The sequence below is a fragment of the Salmo salar genome, chromosome ssa14 (genome assembly GCF_905237065.1).
Source record: "Salmo salar chromosome ssa14, Ssal_v3.1, whole genome shotgun sequence".
Lineage (NCBI taxonomy): Eukaryota > Metazoa > Chordata > Actinopteri > Salmoniformes > Salmonidae > Salmo > Salmo salar.
Genome location: NC_059455.1, coordinates 79,320,629 through 79,340,841, shown reverse-complemented (window position 1 = coordinate 79,340,841; position 20,213 = coordinate 79,320,629). Strand labels below are relative to the sequence as shown.

The following is a 20,213-nucleotide window of genomic DNA, read 5'->3' as shown; positions in this document are numbered from 1 at the left end:
GGACTTAAAAAAAAATATTAGAATAAGGATAACAAAATGTGGAAAAAGGTCAAGGGGTCTGAATACTTCCGATTGCACTGTATATTATGGCATTAAATCAAATCAAATGTATTTGTCACATGCGCCGAATACAACAGGTGTAGACCTTACAGTGAAATGCTTACTTACAAGCCCTTAACCAACAATGCAGTTAAGAAAATACCACCCCCCCCAAAAAAAAAGTAAGAGATAAGAATAACAAATAATTAAAGAGCAGCAGTAAATAACAATAGCGGGGAATATAAACAGGGGGTACCGGTACAGAATCAATGTGTGTGGGCACTGGTGTTGAGGTAATTATGTACATGCAGGTAGGGTTATTAAAGTGACTATGCATAGATAATAACAGAGTAGAAGCAGCGTGGAAGGGGGCAATGCAAATAGTCTGGCTAGCCATTTGATTAGCTGTTCAGGAGTTAATGTTAGAAAACCCTTTTGCAATTATGTTAGCACAGCTGAAAACTGTTGTTCTGATTAAAGAAGAATAAAACTGACCTTCTTTAGACAAGTTAAGTATCTGTAGCATAAGCATTTGTGGGTTCGATTACAAGCTCATAATGGCCAGAAACAAAGCATTTTCTTTTGAAACTCATCAGTCTATTCTTGTTCTGAGAAATGAAGGCTATTCCATGCGAGAAATTGCCAAGAAACTGAAGATCTCGTTCAACACTGTGTACTACTCCCTTCACAGAACAGCACAAACTGTCTCTAACTAGAATAGAAAGAGGAGTGGGAGGCCCCGGTGCACAACTGAGCAAGAGGACAAGTACATTAGACTGTCTAGTTTGAGAAACAGACGCCTCACAAGTCCTCAACTGGCAGCTTCATTAAATAGTACCTGCAAAACACCAGTCTCAACATCAACAGTGAAGAGGCGACCCCCGGAATGCTGGCCTTCTAGGCAGAGTTGCAAAAAAACTCTCATTTTACAGATGTCTCAGTTTAGAAGCTGGAATCCTTTGCCGATTTAATATCTCCCATAGAAGTGAAGGTGTGTTTTTTGTTAATGACTAAGACAAATGGGAAACTTCTGTTCTTTAATTAAAATTGTGAAAACAATTAATGAATAATTTTTTATAATGTAATCTCACACAATTGAATGGTAAGCCATTACATGCGTGGACTGTAACAAGCACATCTACAGTTTGTGTTTGAAAATGAATAGTACTGCTCCCTATTTGATGGTACATTCCAGTCAAAAGAAATGGAGTACATGACTCCTCCCTATTAATCACAAAAATGTACTCTAATTCATTACGCTGGAGACCCATAATTGGCAACAATTAAAAATAAATCAGGCCCATTGTTGAATGAGTCAACTTTTGCATGGACATAAATATACTACAAAACATGCTACCACGAGCATCCATGTGGTAAACATGATACAAAAATAAATAAGTTATAAAAACACAAATTAAAACATGAAAATAGTTATCCCAAATCACCTAATAGTTAGACAACACACATTTCTTTTCACCATAACACAGTAACCTCAAGCAAGAAAAAAGTGGTTGTGTCAGCAACTATTGTGCCATCTTCGACAAGTTTGTTACTGAATGCCGTCATCCTAAAATGAAGTACTATTCCGGTATCTATACTAGTCCATAATCATGACTCTGGGTTTCCAACCATCTTTATCAAAGGTTCATCGTCAGAGCAGTCTTGTGACCGATTTCTCTTCTCTGCCATAGCTTCTGGTGAAGAATGAGGGGGATTCGTGACCAACTTTAACAAGAGTTAATCATCAGAGTTCCCCTCTTCCAAATAAATACACAAACAACTTATGAGTACTGCATAATAGGTAGACACTGACAGATTTCACTGTGATTAATCAAACAGTGCAGCTCTCGACTATGTCAAAGATATTCCAAATGGGAAGGGAAATATACAATGAGTGGAATTCTTACCTGCACTTCTTTCGCCAGCGTTTCCCACGTTGGCTCTATAGTAATCTTCCAAGGCTTCTTTAGTTTCACACCTCTCCAGAATAACCATCAGGGTCTTTATTGATGGATTCCTCACCATCTTCTTAATCAACAGCTCATCATCTAATCGATCATCCAAAGACCCTGATAAAGCAATACAAATCAACCGTTGCATAACAAGACTCAACCTAACCTAATGTATTCTAGGGTGTATTAGGGATTGTTTTGAAATCCATGCTTCGACAAGTGCTGAAAAAGTATTCTCACCTTCACTCGTGCTTTGAACAATGCTGGTGCTCCGTCTGTTGACTGCTTTGTTTGTCTTTCCTGGCACACTCTTCTTCGCTGGTGTCGTGGTCTTCTTTACAGCTTTAAGAGGCTTTTTAACTAGGCTAATTAAGGGCTCGTCATCAGAATTCACCTCTTCCTCTGACAATTCAAACAGGATAAAGGAAAAACATTACAGACCCATCAAAAAAATTATCTGTCAGCATACTCAGCAATATTTGTAAAAATGTGCTCTGTAGGATAAATTACCTCTGCTGGTTTTGCCTTTTCTTTGACTACAGTTGTTGCCGTTGGATTCTTTAGCGACACAGCTCTTCAGTATTGTCCTCACAGTGTCTTTAGATGGAGACCTGGTTAGATGAATCAATGGTTCATCATCTGAGCTGTCATCGGAGGATTCTGACCATGTAATCAGAAAACAAGACTTGGATTAGAATCAATGATACAACTGTCAGATATATTATGCCATAGTGAAAGTATAGAGACAAGAGATGCTGTGTGTTCTCACCTATACTCCTGTTGTGTTTTTTAAGAACTTTACTGGGTGTTTTTCTGGCTGTTGTAGGGAGTGTCTTTGTTCGGGTTTGTGTCTTCAGCTTGTCTACCATCTTGATCAGTGGCACATTATCGGAGCTGTCACCTGATGAGTCTGATTAAATAGACAATAAGATGAACAGGAAAAGCAAGTTTATTCCCCGCTAAAGCCATTTTGTACATTTCTGTATATGAGTCAAATCCAATTTTATTGGTATAATGCGTTGCATACAACAGGTGTAGACTTCAGTGAAATGCTTATGAGCCCATTCCCAACAATGCAGACTTAAAAAAGTAAGACAATTATTTGCTAAATAAAAGATAAATAAATAAAGGGTGTCAATGTAAATACTCCGGTTGGCCATTTTGATTAACCTTTTAACAGTCTTATGTAATGGGGTAGAAGCTGTTCAGGTGCCTGTTGGTCCAAGACTTGGCACTCCAATACTCATTTCCATGCGGTAGCAGAGAGAACAGTCTATGACTTGGATGGCTGGAGTCTGACAATTTTTAGAGCCTTCCTCTGACTCCCCCTGGTATAGAAGTCCTGGAAGGCAGGGAGTTCGGTCCCAGTGATGTACTGGGTCATACCCACTACCATCTGTAGCGCCTTGCGGTCGGATGCCAAGCAGTTGCCACACCAAGCGGTGATGCGGCCAGTCAAAATGCTCTCAATGGTGCAGCTGTTTAACGTTTTGAGGATTTGAGGGCCCATGACAAATCTTTTAAGATCAGCCAGGGGGAAGAGGCATTGTCCATGGTTCTTAGTGATAGGGACACCAAGGGAGCAGAATGGTATCAAATACAGTGGTTCGGAAAGTATTCAGACCCATTGACTTTTTCCACATTTTGTTATGTTATGGATTAAATAAAAAATCCTCAACAATCTACACACAATACCAAGCGAACAGGTTTTAGAATGTTTACAATTGTATTAAAATATACATACATACATACATACATACATACATACATACATACATACATACATACACACCTTATTTCCATTTATTTTTCAGACCCTTTGCTATGAGACTCGACATTGAGCACAGGTGCATCCTGTTTCCATTGATCATCCTTGAGATGTTTTTGCAACTTGATTGGACATGATTTGGAAAGGCCCACACCTGTCTATATAAGGTCCCACAGTTGACTGCATGTCTGATCAAAAACCAAGCCATGAGGTCGAAGGAATTGTCCGTAGAGCTCAGAGACAGGACTGTGTCGAGGCACAGATCTGGGGAAGGGTACCAAAAACCGTCTACAGCATTGAAGGTCCAAGAACACAGTGGCCTCCATCATTCTTAAATGGAAGAAGTTTGGAACCACCAAGACTCTTCCTAGAGCTGGCCTGCCCGGCCAAACTGAGCAATCGGGGGAGAAGGGCTTTGGTCAAGGAGGTGACCATGAACCCAATGGTCACTCTGACAGAGCTCCAGAGTTCCTCTGTGGAGATGGGAGAACCTTCCAGAAGGACAACCATCTCTGCCTCACTTCCCCAAGCATGCTTTTATGGTTGAGAGTGGCCAGATGGAAGCCACTCCTCAGTAAAACACACATGGCAGCCCGCTTCTAGTTTGCCAAAAAGCACCTAAAGATTCTCAGACCATGAGAAACAAGATTCTCTGGTCTGATGAAACCAAGATTTAACTATTTGGCCTGAATGCCAAGTGTCACATCTGGAGGAAACCTGGCACCATCCCTATAGTGAAGCATGCTGGTGGCAGCATCATGTTGTGGGGATGTTTTTCAGTGGCAGGGACAGGGAGACAAATCAGGATCAAGGCAAAGATGAACGAAGCAAAGTACAGAGAGATTCTTGATAAAAAACCTGCTCCAGAGTGCTCAGGACCTCAGACTGGGGCGAAAGTTCACCTAACAGGACAACGACTCGAAGCACACAGCCAAGACAATGCTGGAGTGGCTTTGGGACAAGGCGCTGAATGTCCTTGAGTGGCCCAGCCAGTGCCCGGACTTGAAAATAGCTGTGTCGCGACCCTCCCAATCCAACCTGACAGAGCTTGAGAGGATCTGCAGAGAATGGGAGAAACTTCCGAAATACAGGTGTGCCAAGCTTGTAGCGTCATACCCAAGAAGACACCATGCTGTAATCATTTTTTACATTTACATTTTAGTCATTTAGCAGATGCTCTTATCCAGAGCGACTTACAATAGTGAATGCATACATTTCTTTCTCCGTACTGGTCACCCGTGGGAATCGAACCCACAACCCTGGCATTGCAAACACCATGCTCTACCAACTGAGCCACACGTGACCATAATCGCTGCCAAAGGTGCTTCAACAAAGTACTGAGTAAAGGGTCTGAATACTTATGTAAATGTAATATTTCCATTTTTTATTTGTCATTATGGGGAATTGTGTGTAGATTGATGACAAAACGATTTATTAAATAGTAGAATAAGGCTGTAACGTAACAAAATGTGGAAAAAGTCAAAGGGTCTGAATACTTTCCAGAGGCACGGTACATCAAACATGTGTTTGATGCCATTCAATTTGCTCCGTTCCGGCCATTATTATGAGCCGTCCTTCCTCAGCAGCTCGTCTGGTAGGATTGTGTCACTGGGCAGGTCTTGGCCTTTTGTAATTCATGACAGTTTGCAAGCCCTACCACATCCGACAAGCATCAGAGCCAGTGCAGTAGGATTCAAGCTTAGTCCTGTATTGATGCTTTGTCTGTTTGATTGTTCATTGGAGGGCGTAGCGGGATTTCTTATAAGTGTCCAGATTAGTGTCTCCTTGAAAGCGGCAGCTCTAGCCTTTAGCTCAGTACAGAAGTTGCCTGTAATCCATGGCTTGTGGTTGGGATATGTACGTAAGGTCACTGTGGCGACAACGTCATCGATGCACTTATTAATGAAGCCGGTGACTGATGTGGTAAACAATACCAATACCAATACCTCAATACCATCGGATGAATCCCAGAACATATTCCAGTCTGTGCTAGCGAAACTGTCCTGTAGCTTAGAAATATAGCCTTGATACAAGAATTGAGGAACTAGTCTCACCTGTGCATAGGTTATGAGTGTTCTGGACGTTATTTCTGCCCTTCACATCGTTCACCTCTCTGGTTGTGTTGAAGGGTCTCTTTTTGAATGGCAACGATGTCTGTTTAGGGAGCTTTTTAACCATCTTTATCAAGGGTTCATCGTCTGAGCTGTCATAGGAGTCCTCATCCTGGGTTGAACCTATAATTACAACAAATTGATGCCTCCTTCCATTCAGAATAGTAGTTGTGTGTGTGTGTGTGTGTGTGTGTGTGTGTGTGTGTGTGTGTGTGTGTGTGTGTGTGTGTGTGTGTGTGTGTGTGTGTGTGTGTGTGTGTATTTTACAGTATTCAGGACATGCATTTAGAGGAGCTTGAGAGAGGTTCTCACCTGCGATCTTGTTGTTTGTCTTCTGGATGCCATTACCTGTTCCTCTTTTGATATAAGTAGTCCCTTGCCCTTTTGCTTGTACAGTGGCTTTTTTAGGTTTGGGAAGTCTCTCCAACTTTCTCAAGGGTTCATCATCTGAAGTGTCATCTAACCCTAATCACACAAGCAGCAAATATCAACATATTACTCGAAATAAGGTAAATTCCCTTACGAAAAAAGATTGCAGTTAGAATGCAGTATAACTGCAGTATGCTGCATCCAATATATGTATATATATATATATATATATATATATATATATATATATATATATATTTTTTTTTTTTTTTACTGCAGTAATTATGCAGCATAACTGCAGTATATTCTACAAGTATTGCATCCAAAATACCAGTTAACTGCAATTAATGCACTTTTACTGCAGTTTGAAAACTGCAAACTTTTTTTGTAAGGGTTACTTTATTTAATAGGTGTTTATAAAGGTTTTCATTTCACATGTTCTCTCACCTGAATCTTGTCTAGTGATATTCAGGCTTTTTTTTTACCCTGGGTCTCATTGGGCTGGTGCTTCTTGTTTATTAATGTAAGCAACGGTTCATCATCGGAGGAGCTTTTATTTAAGGACTCTGACGGTACAGCTAAAAAAAAACATGTTAGATGTGAACACAAAGAATAAAACCAATATCGGTCATTGTATAGATTCAAGAGGCATATTCACCTGTGCGTATATCCACCATGTTTTCGCCTTGTAATATTATGACAATGTCGCTAGCTGTTTACGCAAAGGTCTATGTGCGGAGAGACTTTTCCACGAGTAGAAAAACTGCAAGATTAAAATTTCCTTTTGTTTACGATTGTGAGACAGCCCGCTGTCCTTTTTTGATGACGTCATGATCCAGCGTTTGGTGGAACGTATTCATTACGCCGATTTTGTTGCAAAAACGTTTCTGAAACGGAAGCAAACAGAACGAAACGGGGAGGGACCTACCTGAATTTGTCCAATAAAAACGATCATTGTACAATAGAAACTCTTTCGACTAATGATTACACCCCTGTAGTGTGCGCAGTGCAGATAGTGAGAAATCATTGCAGTCGACCTTAAGTCTCAATTAAGTGAGGCAGTCTTAATTTAGGGTAGTTTGGCTCATTTATTAAGCTACACGTTTCATGAATTACATGTTCAAACGTGGTAACATCTGACAGAATATGGAGGAACATGATAGAAAACAAAACAACAAACCCATGTTGTGTTACAAAGTGTGGTAGCCGACCAAAAAAGCCTCAATTACTTGGAGAGCGTAAGAGTAGGAGGTAAAAAAAAAAAACATTGGCAATTAAAATACATAGTGTTAAAGTTGCGTCAATTCGATTCTGGTATCAGAACAAAATAGTCAGCACATAGTAACTTCTGATTTATTTGTACTTTCATTAATGCAAACACGTGTATGGTAAATGAGTTGTTCGTATATATACGGTCTCTCTGTGACACCTCGCAGGGCAGACAGAGAAGAGAACGTCACATCCTATTGTTCTCTCTTATATACTCTGACAGAGATAGTTCCCGCTCAATGCTGGCCTGTCAGAGGGGGGAGGAGCGTGGTTTAGACTTGCTCCTCCTATCGTCGGCGTGCAGGCTGGTCCCAGCCTCGTGACGCACTTCCTGTCGCCTGTTGTAGTTCTTATCTTCAGCAGTTGACTTAGCCGTAGTTCATATACTTAATATTGTAGCATAGCTTCCCCAGTATATTATATAGGTTATGCAAACAAATAGCCAGTTCAACCCTAACAATAGTCATGAGTGCTTCATTTTCACGGACCATGTAACCAAAATACAGGTATCGGGTCTGTGTGAATGGTTCTCTGCTTTTTTGCAGGTACATTCATTAACACTTCCATTAGAAGGGTTAGCTGACAATATCATGAAAACAATGCACACACTTCAATGTATGTGTGTTGTTGTGATTCTGGATGGCCAGATAGCCAGCAACAATGGGTATGGTTACATGTGTAACTGATGTGAAATGGCTAGCTAGTTAGTGGGGTGCGCGCTAATAACGTTTCAATCGGTGACGTCACTCGCTCTGAGACCTTGAAGTAGTTGTTCTCCTTGCTCTGCAAGGGCTGCGGCTTTTGTGGAGCGATGGGTACCCATGCTTCGAGGGTGGCTATGTGTGCAGAGGGTCCCTGGTTCGAGCCCAGGCAGGGGCGAGGAGAGGGACGGAAGTAATACTTACACATGCACACAATAATGCGATTATTGTGGGTAGTTAGATTAAAACGTTTACAGGCATTGCACGTTTTAGGAAAAACGCCGTCGCTAATAATCCTGTTTACATGGACACATCTGAAATCTGTCTACTTTAATAAATGCAGACAATCGACAATCAAAATAAACGTTATACCACAGCAAGCATGTTATTTTTGGGAAGCATATTTGATTCCGAGTTCGGACATATAAAACTACCAGAACGCATACATTCAGTTGTTCCGAAATCACTTCACTCGCAAAGATCAAATACACTGCTGGAGCGCCGATTAAGCAGTTTACATGTTCTAATAATTTGAAAGATTGCTCAGAAAACCAGGTGTTTTAATAAGTGTATGTTTAGTTCGATTAAGATCAGCAGAGTAAGGTGTTTACATGACTATTGCATAATCTCCCTACTTACATAATCAGTATAATATCGAATTATTACAGTGCATGTAAACATTCTCACATTTTTTATTTTACTAGGCAAGTCAGTTATGAACAAATTCTTATTTACAATGACGGCCTACCGGGGAACTGCGTTGTTCAGGGGCAGAACGACATATTTTACCTAGTCAACTCAGAGATTTGTTCCACCAATCTTTCAGGTTACTGGCCCAACTCTCTATCCACTAGGCTACCCACCTAGTGACAAGGAGCTGCAATGTGGGGAATCGTAGGTGGCTAGTTTCAGCTAGTTTTATCTTGTTCTTGATACCATGTCTTGTTTTGACGTCTATGCTAATATGGCAAAAATTCTCTAGCTAGCAAACCAACAACTGTAACGATGTATTTGAGAGACAAGTGCTCATTGTGCAAATGTAGGAATGTTTTCAATAAACATTGGATACAAAATATACTTTATATGTTGTCAACAATCTGAGAGAACATTGTCGGTTTTGTTGCTAAAAAAACATCTCCTTAATTTGAAATGTAAACAGCCCAATGGTTTAACCATTTAACCACATTAAATATGACGGGTGATGTATGCCCGCAGGCCTCTTGCCTAAACACTCTCAAGGTGCGATCCCCTTCCCCCCTCTGAAGGAGTGGCTACAAAATAATATCAACACCATACCACAATAGAAAAATCTATATACAATGTTTGCGAATGGAGTAAGGCAATAAATAGGCCATAGTAGCGAAGTAATTACAATTTAGCAAATTAACACTGGAGTGATAGATGTGCAGATGATGATGTGCAAGTAGAAATACTGGTGTGCAAAAGAGCAACAAAAAGTAAATAAAAACAATATGGGGATGAGGTAGGTAGTTTGATGGGCTATTTACAGATGGGCTGTGTTCAGCTGCAGCGATCAGTAAGCTGCTCAGATAGCTGATGCTTAAAGTTAATGAGGGAGATATAAGTCTCCAACTTCAGTGATTTTCTTAAAAAAATTTGCAATTCGTTCCAGTCATTGGCAGCAGAGAACTGGAAGGAAAGATGGCCAAAGAAGGTGTTGGCTTTGGAGATGACCAGTGAGATATACCTGCTGGAGCACGTGCTACGGGTGGGTGTTGTTATGGTGACCAGTGAGCTGAGATAAGGTGGAGCTTTACCTAGCAAAGACTTATAGATGACCTGGACCCAGTGGGTCTGGCGACGAATATGTAGCGAGTGCCAGCCGACGAGAGCATACAGGTCTCAGTGGTGGGTGGTATATGGGGCTTTGGTGACAAAACAGATGGCACTGTGATAGACTGCATCCAGTTTGCTGAGTAGAGTGTTGGAGACTATTTTGTAAATGACATCGCCGAAGTCGAGGATCGGTAGAATAGTCAGTTTTACGAAGGTATGTTTGGCAGCATTAGTGAAGAAGGCTTTGTTGCGAAGTAGGAAGCCGATTCTAGATTTAATTTTGTATTGGAGATGCTTAATATGAGTCTGGAAGGAGAGTTTACAGTCTAACCAGAGACCTAGGTATTTGTAGTTGTCCACATATTCTAAGTCAGAACCGTCCAGAGTAGTGATGCTAGTCAGGAGGGAGGGTGCGGGCAGCAATTGGTTGAAGAGCATGCACTTAGTTTTACCAGCATTTAAAAGCAGTTGGAGGCCACGGAAGGAGTGTTGTATGGCAATGAAGCTCGTCTGGAGGCTTGTTAACAGTGTCCAAAGAAGGGCCAGATGTATGCAGAATGGTGTCGTCTGCGTAGAGGTGGATCAAGGAATCACCCGCAGCAAGAGCGACATCATTGATATATACAGAGAAAAGAGTCAGCCCGAGAATTGAAGCCTGTGGTACCCCCATAGAGACTGCCAGAGGTCCGGACAACAGGCCCTCCGATTTGACACACTGAACTCTTATCTGAGAAGTAGTTGGAGAACCAGGCAAGGCAGTCATTAGAGAAGCCAAGGCTGTTGAGTCTGCCAATAAGAAATACGACGATTGACAGAGTCGAAAGCCTTAGCCAGGTTGATGAAGACGGCTGCACAGTACTGTCTTTTATCGATGGCGGTTATGATATCGTTTAGTACCTTGAGCGTGGCTGAGGTGCACCCGTGACCAGCTCGGATACCGGAGTGCACAGCGGAAAAGGTACGGTGGGATTCGAAATGGTCAGTGATCTGTTTGTTAACTTGGCTATCGAAGACTTTAGAAAGGCAGGGCAGGATGGATATAGATATTTGGGTCTAGAGTGTCACTCCCTTTGACTGTGGCAGCTTTCCAATTTTAGAAAGAGAGGGTCCAGATTGTCTAGCCCAGCTGACTTGTACGGGTCTAGGTTTTGCAGCTCTTTCAGAATATCTGCTATCTGGATTTGGGTGAAGGAGAAGCAGGGGAGGCTTGGGCAAGTAGCTGCGGGGGGTGCGGAGCTGTTGGCCTGGGTTGGGGTAGCCAGGAGGAAAGCATGGCCAGCCGTAGAGAAATGCTTCTTGAAATTCTCAATTATCGTGGATTTATCGGTGGTGACAGTGTTTCCTAGCCTCAGAGCAGTGGGCAGCTGGGAGGAGGTGCTCTTATTCTCCATGGACTTTACAGTGTCCCAAACCTTTTGGAGTTAGAGCTACAGGATGCAAATTTCTGTTTGAAAAAGCTAGCCTTTGCTTTCCTAACTGAATGTGTGTATTGGTTCCTGACTTCCCTGAAAAGTTGCATATCGCGGGGACTATTCGATGCTAGTGCAGTACGCCACAGGTTGTTTTTGTGCTGGTCATGGGCAGTCAGGTCTGGAGTGAACCAAGTGCTATATCTGTTCTTAGTTCGACATTTTTTGAATGGGGCATGCTTATTTAAGATGGTGAGGAAATTACTTTTAAAGAACAACCAGGAATCCTCTACTGACGGGATTAGGTCAATATCCTTCCAGGATAGCCGGGCCAGGTCGATTAGAAAGGCTTGCTCGCAGAAGTGTTTTAAGGAATGTTTGACAGTGATGAGGGGTGGTCGTTTGACCGCGGAACCATAACGGATGCATGCAATGAGGCAGTGATCCTGAGATCCTGATTGAAAACAGCAGAGGTGTATTTGGAGGGCAAGTCAGGATAATATCTATGAGGGTGCCCATGTTTACGGATTTAGGGTTGTACCTGGTGGGTTCCTTGATAATTTGTTTGAGGTTGAGGGCTTCTAGCTTAGATTGTAGGACGGCCGGGGTGTTAAGCATGTCCCAGTTTAGGTCACCCAACAGAACGAACTCTGAAGAGTTCTGTTGGGTGACCTTCTGTTGGGTGACCCACTGGCTGTGGTGCCAGACCAATAAGCAAGAGGCACAACGCGGAGTGGGAAGCCAGGAGTGGCCTGTGGGGAAAATGGCGACTTGAATCCGAAAGTGCAGCAAGTGAAGTGTGTGATTATTAATGGAAAATAATTTGTAGTAGAAGACGAGGACCGGTCCAATAATGCATTTCTTATTGGGCTGCGTTTTTTGGACAAGGAGATTAATTTGGGAAATCCATTTGTAATAACAAGGACTGTGAAGAAAGCAATGTGAAAGGTGGATTCAATCAAGGTGACTAGAAGCGGCCTTGTTTTGGTTAATTGTGTTGATGAAGAACGGAAGAAGCGTTTACCTTAAGTGTACCTTAAATTCTAAATAAATCACGGACAGTGTCACCAGCAAAGCACCCCCACACCATCACACCTCCTCCTCCATGCTTCACGGTGGTAACTACACATGCAGAGATCATCCGTTCACCTACTCTCCGTCTCACAAAGACATGGCAGTTGGAACCAAAAATCTCACATTTGGACTCATCAGACCAAAGGACAGATTTCCACCGGTCTAATGTCCATTTGTTGTGTTTCTTGGCCCAAGCAATTCTCTTCTTCTTTTTGGCGTCCTTTAGTAGCAATTTCACCACGAAGGCCTGATTCACGCAGTCTCTTCTGAACAGTTTATGTTGAGATGTGTCTGTTACTTGAACTCTGAAGCATTTTTTGGGCTGCAATTTCTGAGGCTGGTACCTCTAATGAACTTATCCTCTGCAACAGAGGTAACTCTAGGTCTTTCTTTCATGTGGCGGTCCTCATGAGAGCCAGTTTCATTATAGTGCTTGATGGTTTTTGTGACTGCACATGAAGAAACTTTCAAAGTTCTTAAAATATTCCGCATTGACTGACCTTCATGTCTTAAAGTAATGTAATGACCCGGCTGGGTCATAAAGGAAAAAGAGACGGACTCTAGGTGTGCAGGTCAGAACACAGGTTTATTCCTAAACTGGGCTATTGTTCAGGCCACAGCCCACGCCGCTAAATGCCGAATGTACACAACTATACCAAGTCTAATTAATGTTTACTCCCATAGGAACAGATCAAGGCCCCGAACAGAAAGAGAGAGAAGATGAGACAGTAATCCCTATTTATCATTTCCAAATCCCGCGGGATTACCCATCATACCCCCCCAACCTTTCCCTCTGTCCTGACATATTTAACCCCTGCTAGTAGCCATGAGAACCATAACACACCCACAAACACAGAACACAATACCGGGTCGTTACATAGCCCCCCCCTTTCTAAACCCTAGCCCCTAGGGTTACACAACAAAATCCTTAAAACGACCCGGAGGTCGCATCAGTCTCTTGGGCCTCCCCGTGGCTCTCACCGGTGAACCCCCAGAACACTCATCTGCCCCAATGTCATTTCCAGCGCCCTCCGAAGAAGCAGCCCCCATCCCAGGCTCAGGTTGCGCTAGAGTCTCCTCGTTAGACTGTTCCCGTGGGCTCACATCAGAGACCTCACTCCCATTTCCTACCGTTTTCCTCCCTCTGTAGGGTGCCAATCGGTCCCGGTGGACCACCACCTTCCTGCTCCGTGGGGGGACCTCCACCCGGTACGTCACCTCCCCCACTCTCTCTATCACCAGACACGGCCCCACCCATGCACTGTCCAGCTTTGGGCACCGCCCCTTCTTGTGCGTGGGGTTGTGAAGCCACACACATTCTCCCGCTCCAAAGTGCCTCCCCCTAGCGCGAGTCGTAGTGGCGCTTTTGGCGCACCCCTGCGTTCTCGAGTTGCTCTCTTGCGAAGGTGTGAGCCGCTTCTAACCGGTTCTGCAGACGACACACATAGTTCGGGCCAGGCAAAACCCCGTCGTCATTATCAGGAAGGTGGCCAAACGTCAGTTCGGCTGGGGTGCGCAACTCACGACCTAACATTAGTAGCGCTGGGGAGCACGCAGTCGATTCTTGAACAGCCGACCTACATGCCATAAGAATAAACGGTAAGTGGGTGTCCCAATCTCTCTGGTGTTTTGAGGTAACGATGGCCAGCTGCTGTGCTAACGTTCTGTTAAATCTTTCCACCAGCCCATCACTCTGGGGGTGAAGCGGAGTAGTGCGCGTCTTCTCCGCGCCTAACCGTCTACACAACTCTGAGAACACCCGTGACTCGAAGTTTCTCCCCTGGTCGCTGTGAATAGACTGTGGCACCCCAAACCGACTGATTATTCCCCCCACCAACGCATCATCTACTGTCTCTGCCTCCTGGTCTGGGAGAGCGTAAGCCTCCGGCCACTTGGTGAAGTAGTCCATAGCGGTTAGAATCCACCTGTTACCTCTGTCTGTGGTTGGAAACGGCCCCACTATGTCTACCCCCAGTCTCTCCATGGGCTCCCCTACTGGGAATTGTTGTAGGAGGGCATGTGACTGACCTGGAGGTCCTTTTTTAGCAGCACACTCGTCGCACTGCCTACAAAAGTCCTCAACATCCCTCCTGTGCCTGGCCCAATAGAAGCCTTTACGCATGCGCTTTAACGTTTTGGAGACCCCAAAATGCCCTGCGCCAACTCCCCCATGAAGCTGCTGTAACACGCTCCCCTGCAGCCTTTTGGGCACCACTACCTGCCACGTAATTTCTCCAGTCGCTGGCTTTTTCCACCCCCTCTGGAGCACTCCCTCAGCCACTCTAAGGACTGTGAATTTAGCCCACAGTCCCTTGGTGACTGGTGATAGAGGGGCTACTTCCCCCCACGGCGGTCGTCTTCTCTCTTCCACCCACCGCAGCACAGGACGCAGCTCTGCGTCCTCCTCCTGGCGACACCTCCACTCCCCAACGTCCACAGCCTCAAGCTCCCGGCACTCTGTCACACTCAGCTGACTCACCGTGGCGGTGACTCCCTCCTCCCTGCACAGTTCTCTCTCTCGCTCCACCCGTTTGGCGCAGTACCCACAGCCATCCTCAGCACACGGGCGGCGGGACAAGGCGTCTGCATTGCTGTGGCGAAGGCCGGCTCTGTGCTCCACCTGGAAGTCGTAGGGTTGCAGCTCCTCCAGCCAGCGGGCAATCTGACCCTCTGGCTCCTTGAAGGAGAGAAGCCACTGCAGGGCGGAGTGATCCGTCCGGACCACAAACGGCAGGCCCCCCAGGTAGTACTTGAAATGGCGTACTGCTGCCACGACAGCCAAAAGCTCTCTCCTTGTCACGCAGTAGCGTTTTTCAGCCTTATCAAAAGTCCTGCTGTAATAAGCTACTACGTGTTCCCCATCAGGACCACGCTGAGCCAGCACAGCCCCCAAACCCTCATTGCTTGCGTCGGTGTCCAGGATGAACGGATGGTTCGGGTCTGGTGAGGCCAGGACAGGGGCCTCCATCAGGGCACGTTTGAGAGCCTCAAACGCCCGCTGGTGCTCTTTGGTCCACTGAAAAACAGTGTCCTCCTTGAGAAGGTGGTTCAACGGAGCCGCTACCCCCGCAAACCCCTTCACAAACCTACGATAGTAGGATGCCAGCCCCAGGAAGCTCTTAACCTCTTTTTTTCCCCCTGGAACTGGCCACCCCCTCACAGCCTCTACTTTGTCTGGCATCGTGCTGATGCCCTCACCACCCAGCTGATGCCCCAGGAACGCCACCTCCCTTTGCATGAAATGGCACTTTCCCGGATGTAATTTTAGCCCCGCCCCCGAGATCCTCTCTAACACTCGCCTAAGTGCCCCCAGTGCCCCCTCAAACGATGTGCCGTGCACCAATATGTCGTCTAGGTACACAACACACTCGTCTCTCGGAACCCCCGCCAGCACTCTGTCCATGAGCCTCTCAAAGGTGGCAGGAGCATTACAGAGCCCGAAGCACAGCACCTTGAACTGCCAATGGCCCCTATCTGTGGAGAAGGCCGTTTTTTCACGTGCCCCTGGCGAGAGGGGCACCTGCCAGTAGCCACTGCGCAGATCAAGGGAGGAGAACCACGAGGACCCTCTCACGTGGTCTAGCGACTCATCAATCCTCAGTAGGGGATAAGAGTCTTTAGTGGTGACAGAATTTAGGCCCCTGTAGTCAACACAAAACCTAAGTTTACCCCCTTTCTTAGGCACCATGACGACCGGCGCGGACCATGGGCTATCTGATGGCTCAATGAAATCAGCCCGCAACATGTCAACAATAGCTGTGTCTGCTGCTTCCCTCCTGGCAAGGGGAATACGACGGGGCCGAATTTTAATGGGTCGGCGTCCCCAGTGTCTATTTCGTGCTGAACTAGGTGCGTTTGTCCTACCTCATCTTCCCCCCAAGCGAAGCTATCTTTAAAGTCCAACAGCAGCTGCTTTAACTGTCTCTGTTGTCTGTCATCCAGACCCTGACAGTTCTTCAGCCACACAGCCTCGACGGCGTCGATAGCTTCCTCCTTCCCCCGTCGGGCTGATGGGGTGAAGGAGCCAGTGTGTTTTGGGCTACTGAGCTGCCTGTGCTTGCACCATGATGGGGAGTGAAGGCCGTCGCCGCCGGAGACAGCTGCTGGAATGGCACAACGACCAAGGGAGCAGCCGGGATGACCGGTGGAGTTTCTGCAAGCTTGGAGGAAGACGGAGGGACAGCCCTGCCCCCTGCTGGCTCTCCCGAAGGCGACATTCCCACTGTGGGCCCCCCGACAGCCTCAAAGTGCCCGACGCTAAGTCCAACTGAGCCCCACAGTTTTTCAAAAAGTCCATTCCCAGTATACAGGGGTCCTGCACCGCTGCTACCCACGCCAGACACCCCACAGTTCTCCCCCCCACAGTCACAGATAGCTGACACTTCCCTAACATGGGGGCTAGCTCCCCCGTGACAGTCCGTAGCTGGACAAGGGTCGGCTCCACCCGCACCCCAACAGGTAGTATGTCTGGTCTCACCAGGGTTACTGTAGAGCCCGTGTCGACCAGGGCCAAACATTCCACCCCCTCTACCTTGACGATGACATTGCAGAAGTCCCCAACGGTGGTACGTCCCACCACAACTACCGGACTAGGAAACACGGCGGCAGCTACACCCTGGGGGAGCAGGTCCCCACCCTCTTGTCTGCGCTGCTGGGTACCTCTTTTGCTTACAGTGGGTTTGGGGGCGGGGGGGTGGGTCCGCGCTGCCCCCTGCGCGAGAACCCGCCATCGTTTCCCTGGTGACGGGGGAATCTGCCACACTCCCGCTGAATGTGGCCAGGCTGGCCACAACCCCAGCAGACAATAGGAGTTGAGCTGACACTGCGACGCTGCCTGGAGCCCCTCTCCATGACAAGCGAAGCAGTCTTGACTAGCCCGCCCAACTCGTCGACCCACTCTGGTTTCGTGACCCCTGGCACCCCAGCCACCACTGCTCTCACCTCTGGTTGACTGGCGACTTCCACTCTCACTCCCTCACCCCAGATCAGCTCCCTCTTCCTAGCTATCTCCACTGCAGCCCGCAGAGATGGTGGGTCCGCCATCTGAACATGCTTACCCAGTTCGGTGGAAGAGAGCGCTCTAATAAAACTGTCCCGTGCCAGCTCGTCTTGCACCCCAATCGGCATAGTTCAATAAGCCTGCCTGGTCAGGCTCAGAATACCACTTGCCAATGCCTTTAATGATTCCCCCTGAAGTCTCTTTTTGTTACTCAGTTCAATCCGCAGCATGTTGGGCTGCGCGTCGCTGCCGAAACGACCCCCCAATGCCTCCACTAGCGCACCGTAGTCGCCCCTCTCGTCCGGGGCTAGCGTTAACAGGCATTCCGACGCCTCCTCTGTCAGGCTCAGGGCAAGCTGTAACGCTTTCGTCTCATCAGACCACCTCCCGGCTCTAGCCAACAACTCGAATTGAGTGAAAAAAACTTCCCATTTACCTTGTCCATTGAACTTTGGCAGTTTAGCCGCTACCGTGGCTAATGGCAATAGGCCGCTGCCATCTCTGTTTACATAAGCAGGCCCCGCCATTTCCGCACCTGGTGACGTCGATATCCCCGTCGCCGTGACGTCTGCTCTCGAGCGGCGTGAAGGAAAACCCGCCAGTTCTGCCATCTTGCTGACTGACAATTTAACTCCCGCCATGTGGCCCTCCAGTTCTTCTACGGCAGTCGCCGCCCGACCCTCCCGACCGGGTACCCCCGAGCCCACAACGGACACATTGTCCGACTCTTCCTTAATTTTCCGCCTCGCCCCAAGCATCATGACCGTAGATGCGAGTCACGCTAAAGCTAACCCAGCCTATGCTAAACAGCTAACTCGCCTAGTCTTGGTCCCGTAGTTCGAAAGCACTTCTGACGCCAATGTAATGACCCGGCTGGGTCATAAAGGAAAAAGAGACGGACTCTAGGTGTGCAGGTCAGAACACAGGTTTATTCCTAAACTGGGCTATTGTTCAGGCCACAGCCCACGCCGCTAAATGCCGAATGTACACAACTATACCAAGTCTAATTAATGTTTACTCCCATAGGAACAGATCAAGGCCCCGAACAGAAAGAGAGAGAAGATGAGACAGTAATCCCTATTTATCATTTCCAAATCCCGCGGGATTACCCATCATACCCCCCCAACCTTTCCCTCTGTCCTGACATATTTAACCCCTGCTAGTAGCCATGAGAACCATAACACACCCACAAACACAGAACACAATACCGGGTTGTTACAGTAATGATGGACTGTCATTAAGCTTTGCTTATTTGAGCTGTTCTTGCCATTATATGGACTCAGCCTTTTACCAAATAGGGCTATCTTCTGTGCTCAAACGCATTAAGAAGGAAAGAAATTCCACAAATTCACTTTGAACAAGGCACACCTGTTAATTGAAATGCATTCCAGGCGACTACCTCATGAAGCTGGTTGCGAGAATGCCAAGAGTGTGCAAAGCTGTCATCAAGGCAAAGGGTGGCTACTTTGAAACTTTTTTGGTTACTACATGATTCCATATGTCTTATTTCATAGTTTTGATGTCTTCACTATTATTCTACAATGTAGTATATAGTAAAAATAAATAAAACCCCTTGAATGAGTAGGTGTGTCCTAACTTTTGACTGGTACTGTAGATGATGAGTATCTTAGTCAGAAAATCCCAGCAGTGGTCAATGCACATCGCCTGATCCGTATGGTAAATAGAAGGAAGGAGAAAAGCCTGTCGATGTTATTGTTGTTTGAGAAGACTACCTGAATATATAAAACTTGGATATGTGAGGTATGCGGTGAGAGAATGTGTGTCCAAACCATTTCAGTGTGGAAATTGTAAAGGATACGGTCACGTATCAAATGTTTGCAGAAGAGAGAAGTATAATATTGAAGAATCTGTGATTCGAAAACGTTGCAACTGTGGTAGGGATCATACTCCAGACTTCCTTGAGTGCCCTGTTAGGGTGAAGGAGGTTCAGGTTTCAAATATCAGTGCTGCGCAGAGGATCTCCTGGCAGTGGAAGAAAATGGAACGAGATGGATTTTAGCCGACATTCTGCACATTTTCTCATCGATTAAACATTTGATCTCAATATAATCTGTTATGGACAGAGTGGACTAAGTTTTGTAGACTTGACCCTTTTCAAAATAAAAAAAAAAACGCGTTGTTTAAGTGCAAAGGCGAATAGTTATTGCACAAGCGCACTTCACAAAGGAGGCGTTCCCTAATGGCAATATGCAGATGATGCCAAAACGCGCCAATAGGATCTCGCTAGCTCGTGCTTAGCTCTACCCATTATGACTAGTTTGTTCCCATTGGAAACGACAGGCTATGGTCTATCTTGGTTTAGTTATACAAATCTTTGGTATTACCGGCTGGGCACATCAATCCTAGATGATAGTGCAGATCTAGCGGCTACTATCGGCTTTAATATGAAAACACAGTAACATTATAGCACAGATAGAACAATGAGGTTTAGTTATAAAACATATTTGATTATAGTAATAGAGATTGCCAACAAGAAGCTAACCTGCTGCCCAATTGATCATTAATCAGCTGTCCACAACTAACATATGCGTGCAATTTGGATATATACTCACTAACCTGCATCTGTCAGCATTGCTGACTGTGCTCTCTTTCCGATTCAGGGTTTATTAATTTGTTTGAGACGATTGTAAGAATTAATTGTTATCAATCTGCCTTTGTTGTCGTTATTCTGTCAAGGAAATAATTCCGAATGCTGTCACCAAAA

At 45.8% G+C, this 20,213-nt stretch overlaps 1 protein-coding gene across 3 annotated transcripts; it reads right to left on the bottom strand.

Moving 5' to 3' along the window:
- Positions 1 to 1,059: 1,059 nt before the first annotated feature.
- On the bottom strand, positions 1,060 to 20,203 carry LOC106570379 (uncharacterized). 3 transcript variants are annotated; one of them, XM_014142640.2, is made up of 9 exons: positions 20,066 to 20,203; positions 6,687 to 6,817; positions 6,183 to 6,335; positions 5,814 to 5,993; positions 2,761 to 2,901; positions 2,502 to 2,651; positions 2,232 to 2,393; positions 1,947 to 2,108; positions 1,060 to 1,733 (listed from the first exon to the last, which is right to left on the bottom strand). In XM_014142640.2, the coding sequence occupies exons 4-9, from the start codon at positions 5,935 to 5,937 to the stop codon at positions 1,648 to 1,650; spliced, it is 825 nt and encodes a 274-aa protein (XP_013998115.2). In that variant the 5' UTR covers positions 5,938 to 5,993; positions 6,183 to 6,335; positions 6,687 to 6,817; positions 20,066 to 20,203; the 3' UTR covers positions 1,060 to 1,647. The 3 variants fall into 3 exon arrangements, with proteins under 3 accessions (XP_013998115.2, XP_013998116.2, XP_045550799.1); XM_014142641.2 differs by lacking the exon at positions 20,066 to 20,203 and adding an exon at positions 6,898 to 9,586; XM_045694843.1 differs by lacking the exon at positions 20,066 to 20,203 and having other exon boundaries at positions 1,060 to 1,730; positions 6,687 to 9,586.
- Between the last annotated feature and the right edge of the window lie 10 nt (positions 20,204 to 20,213).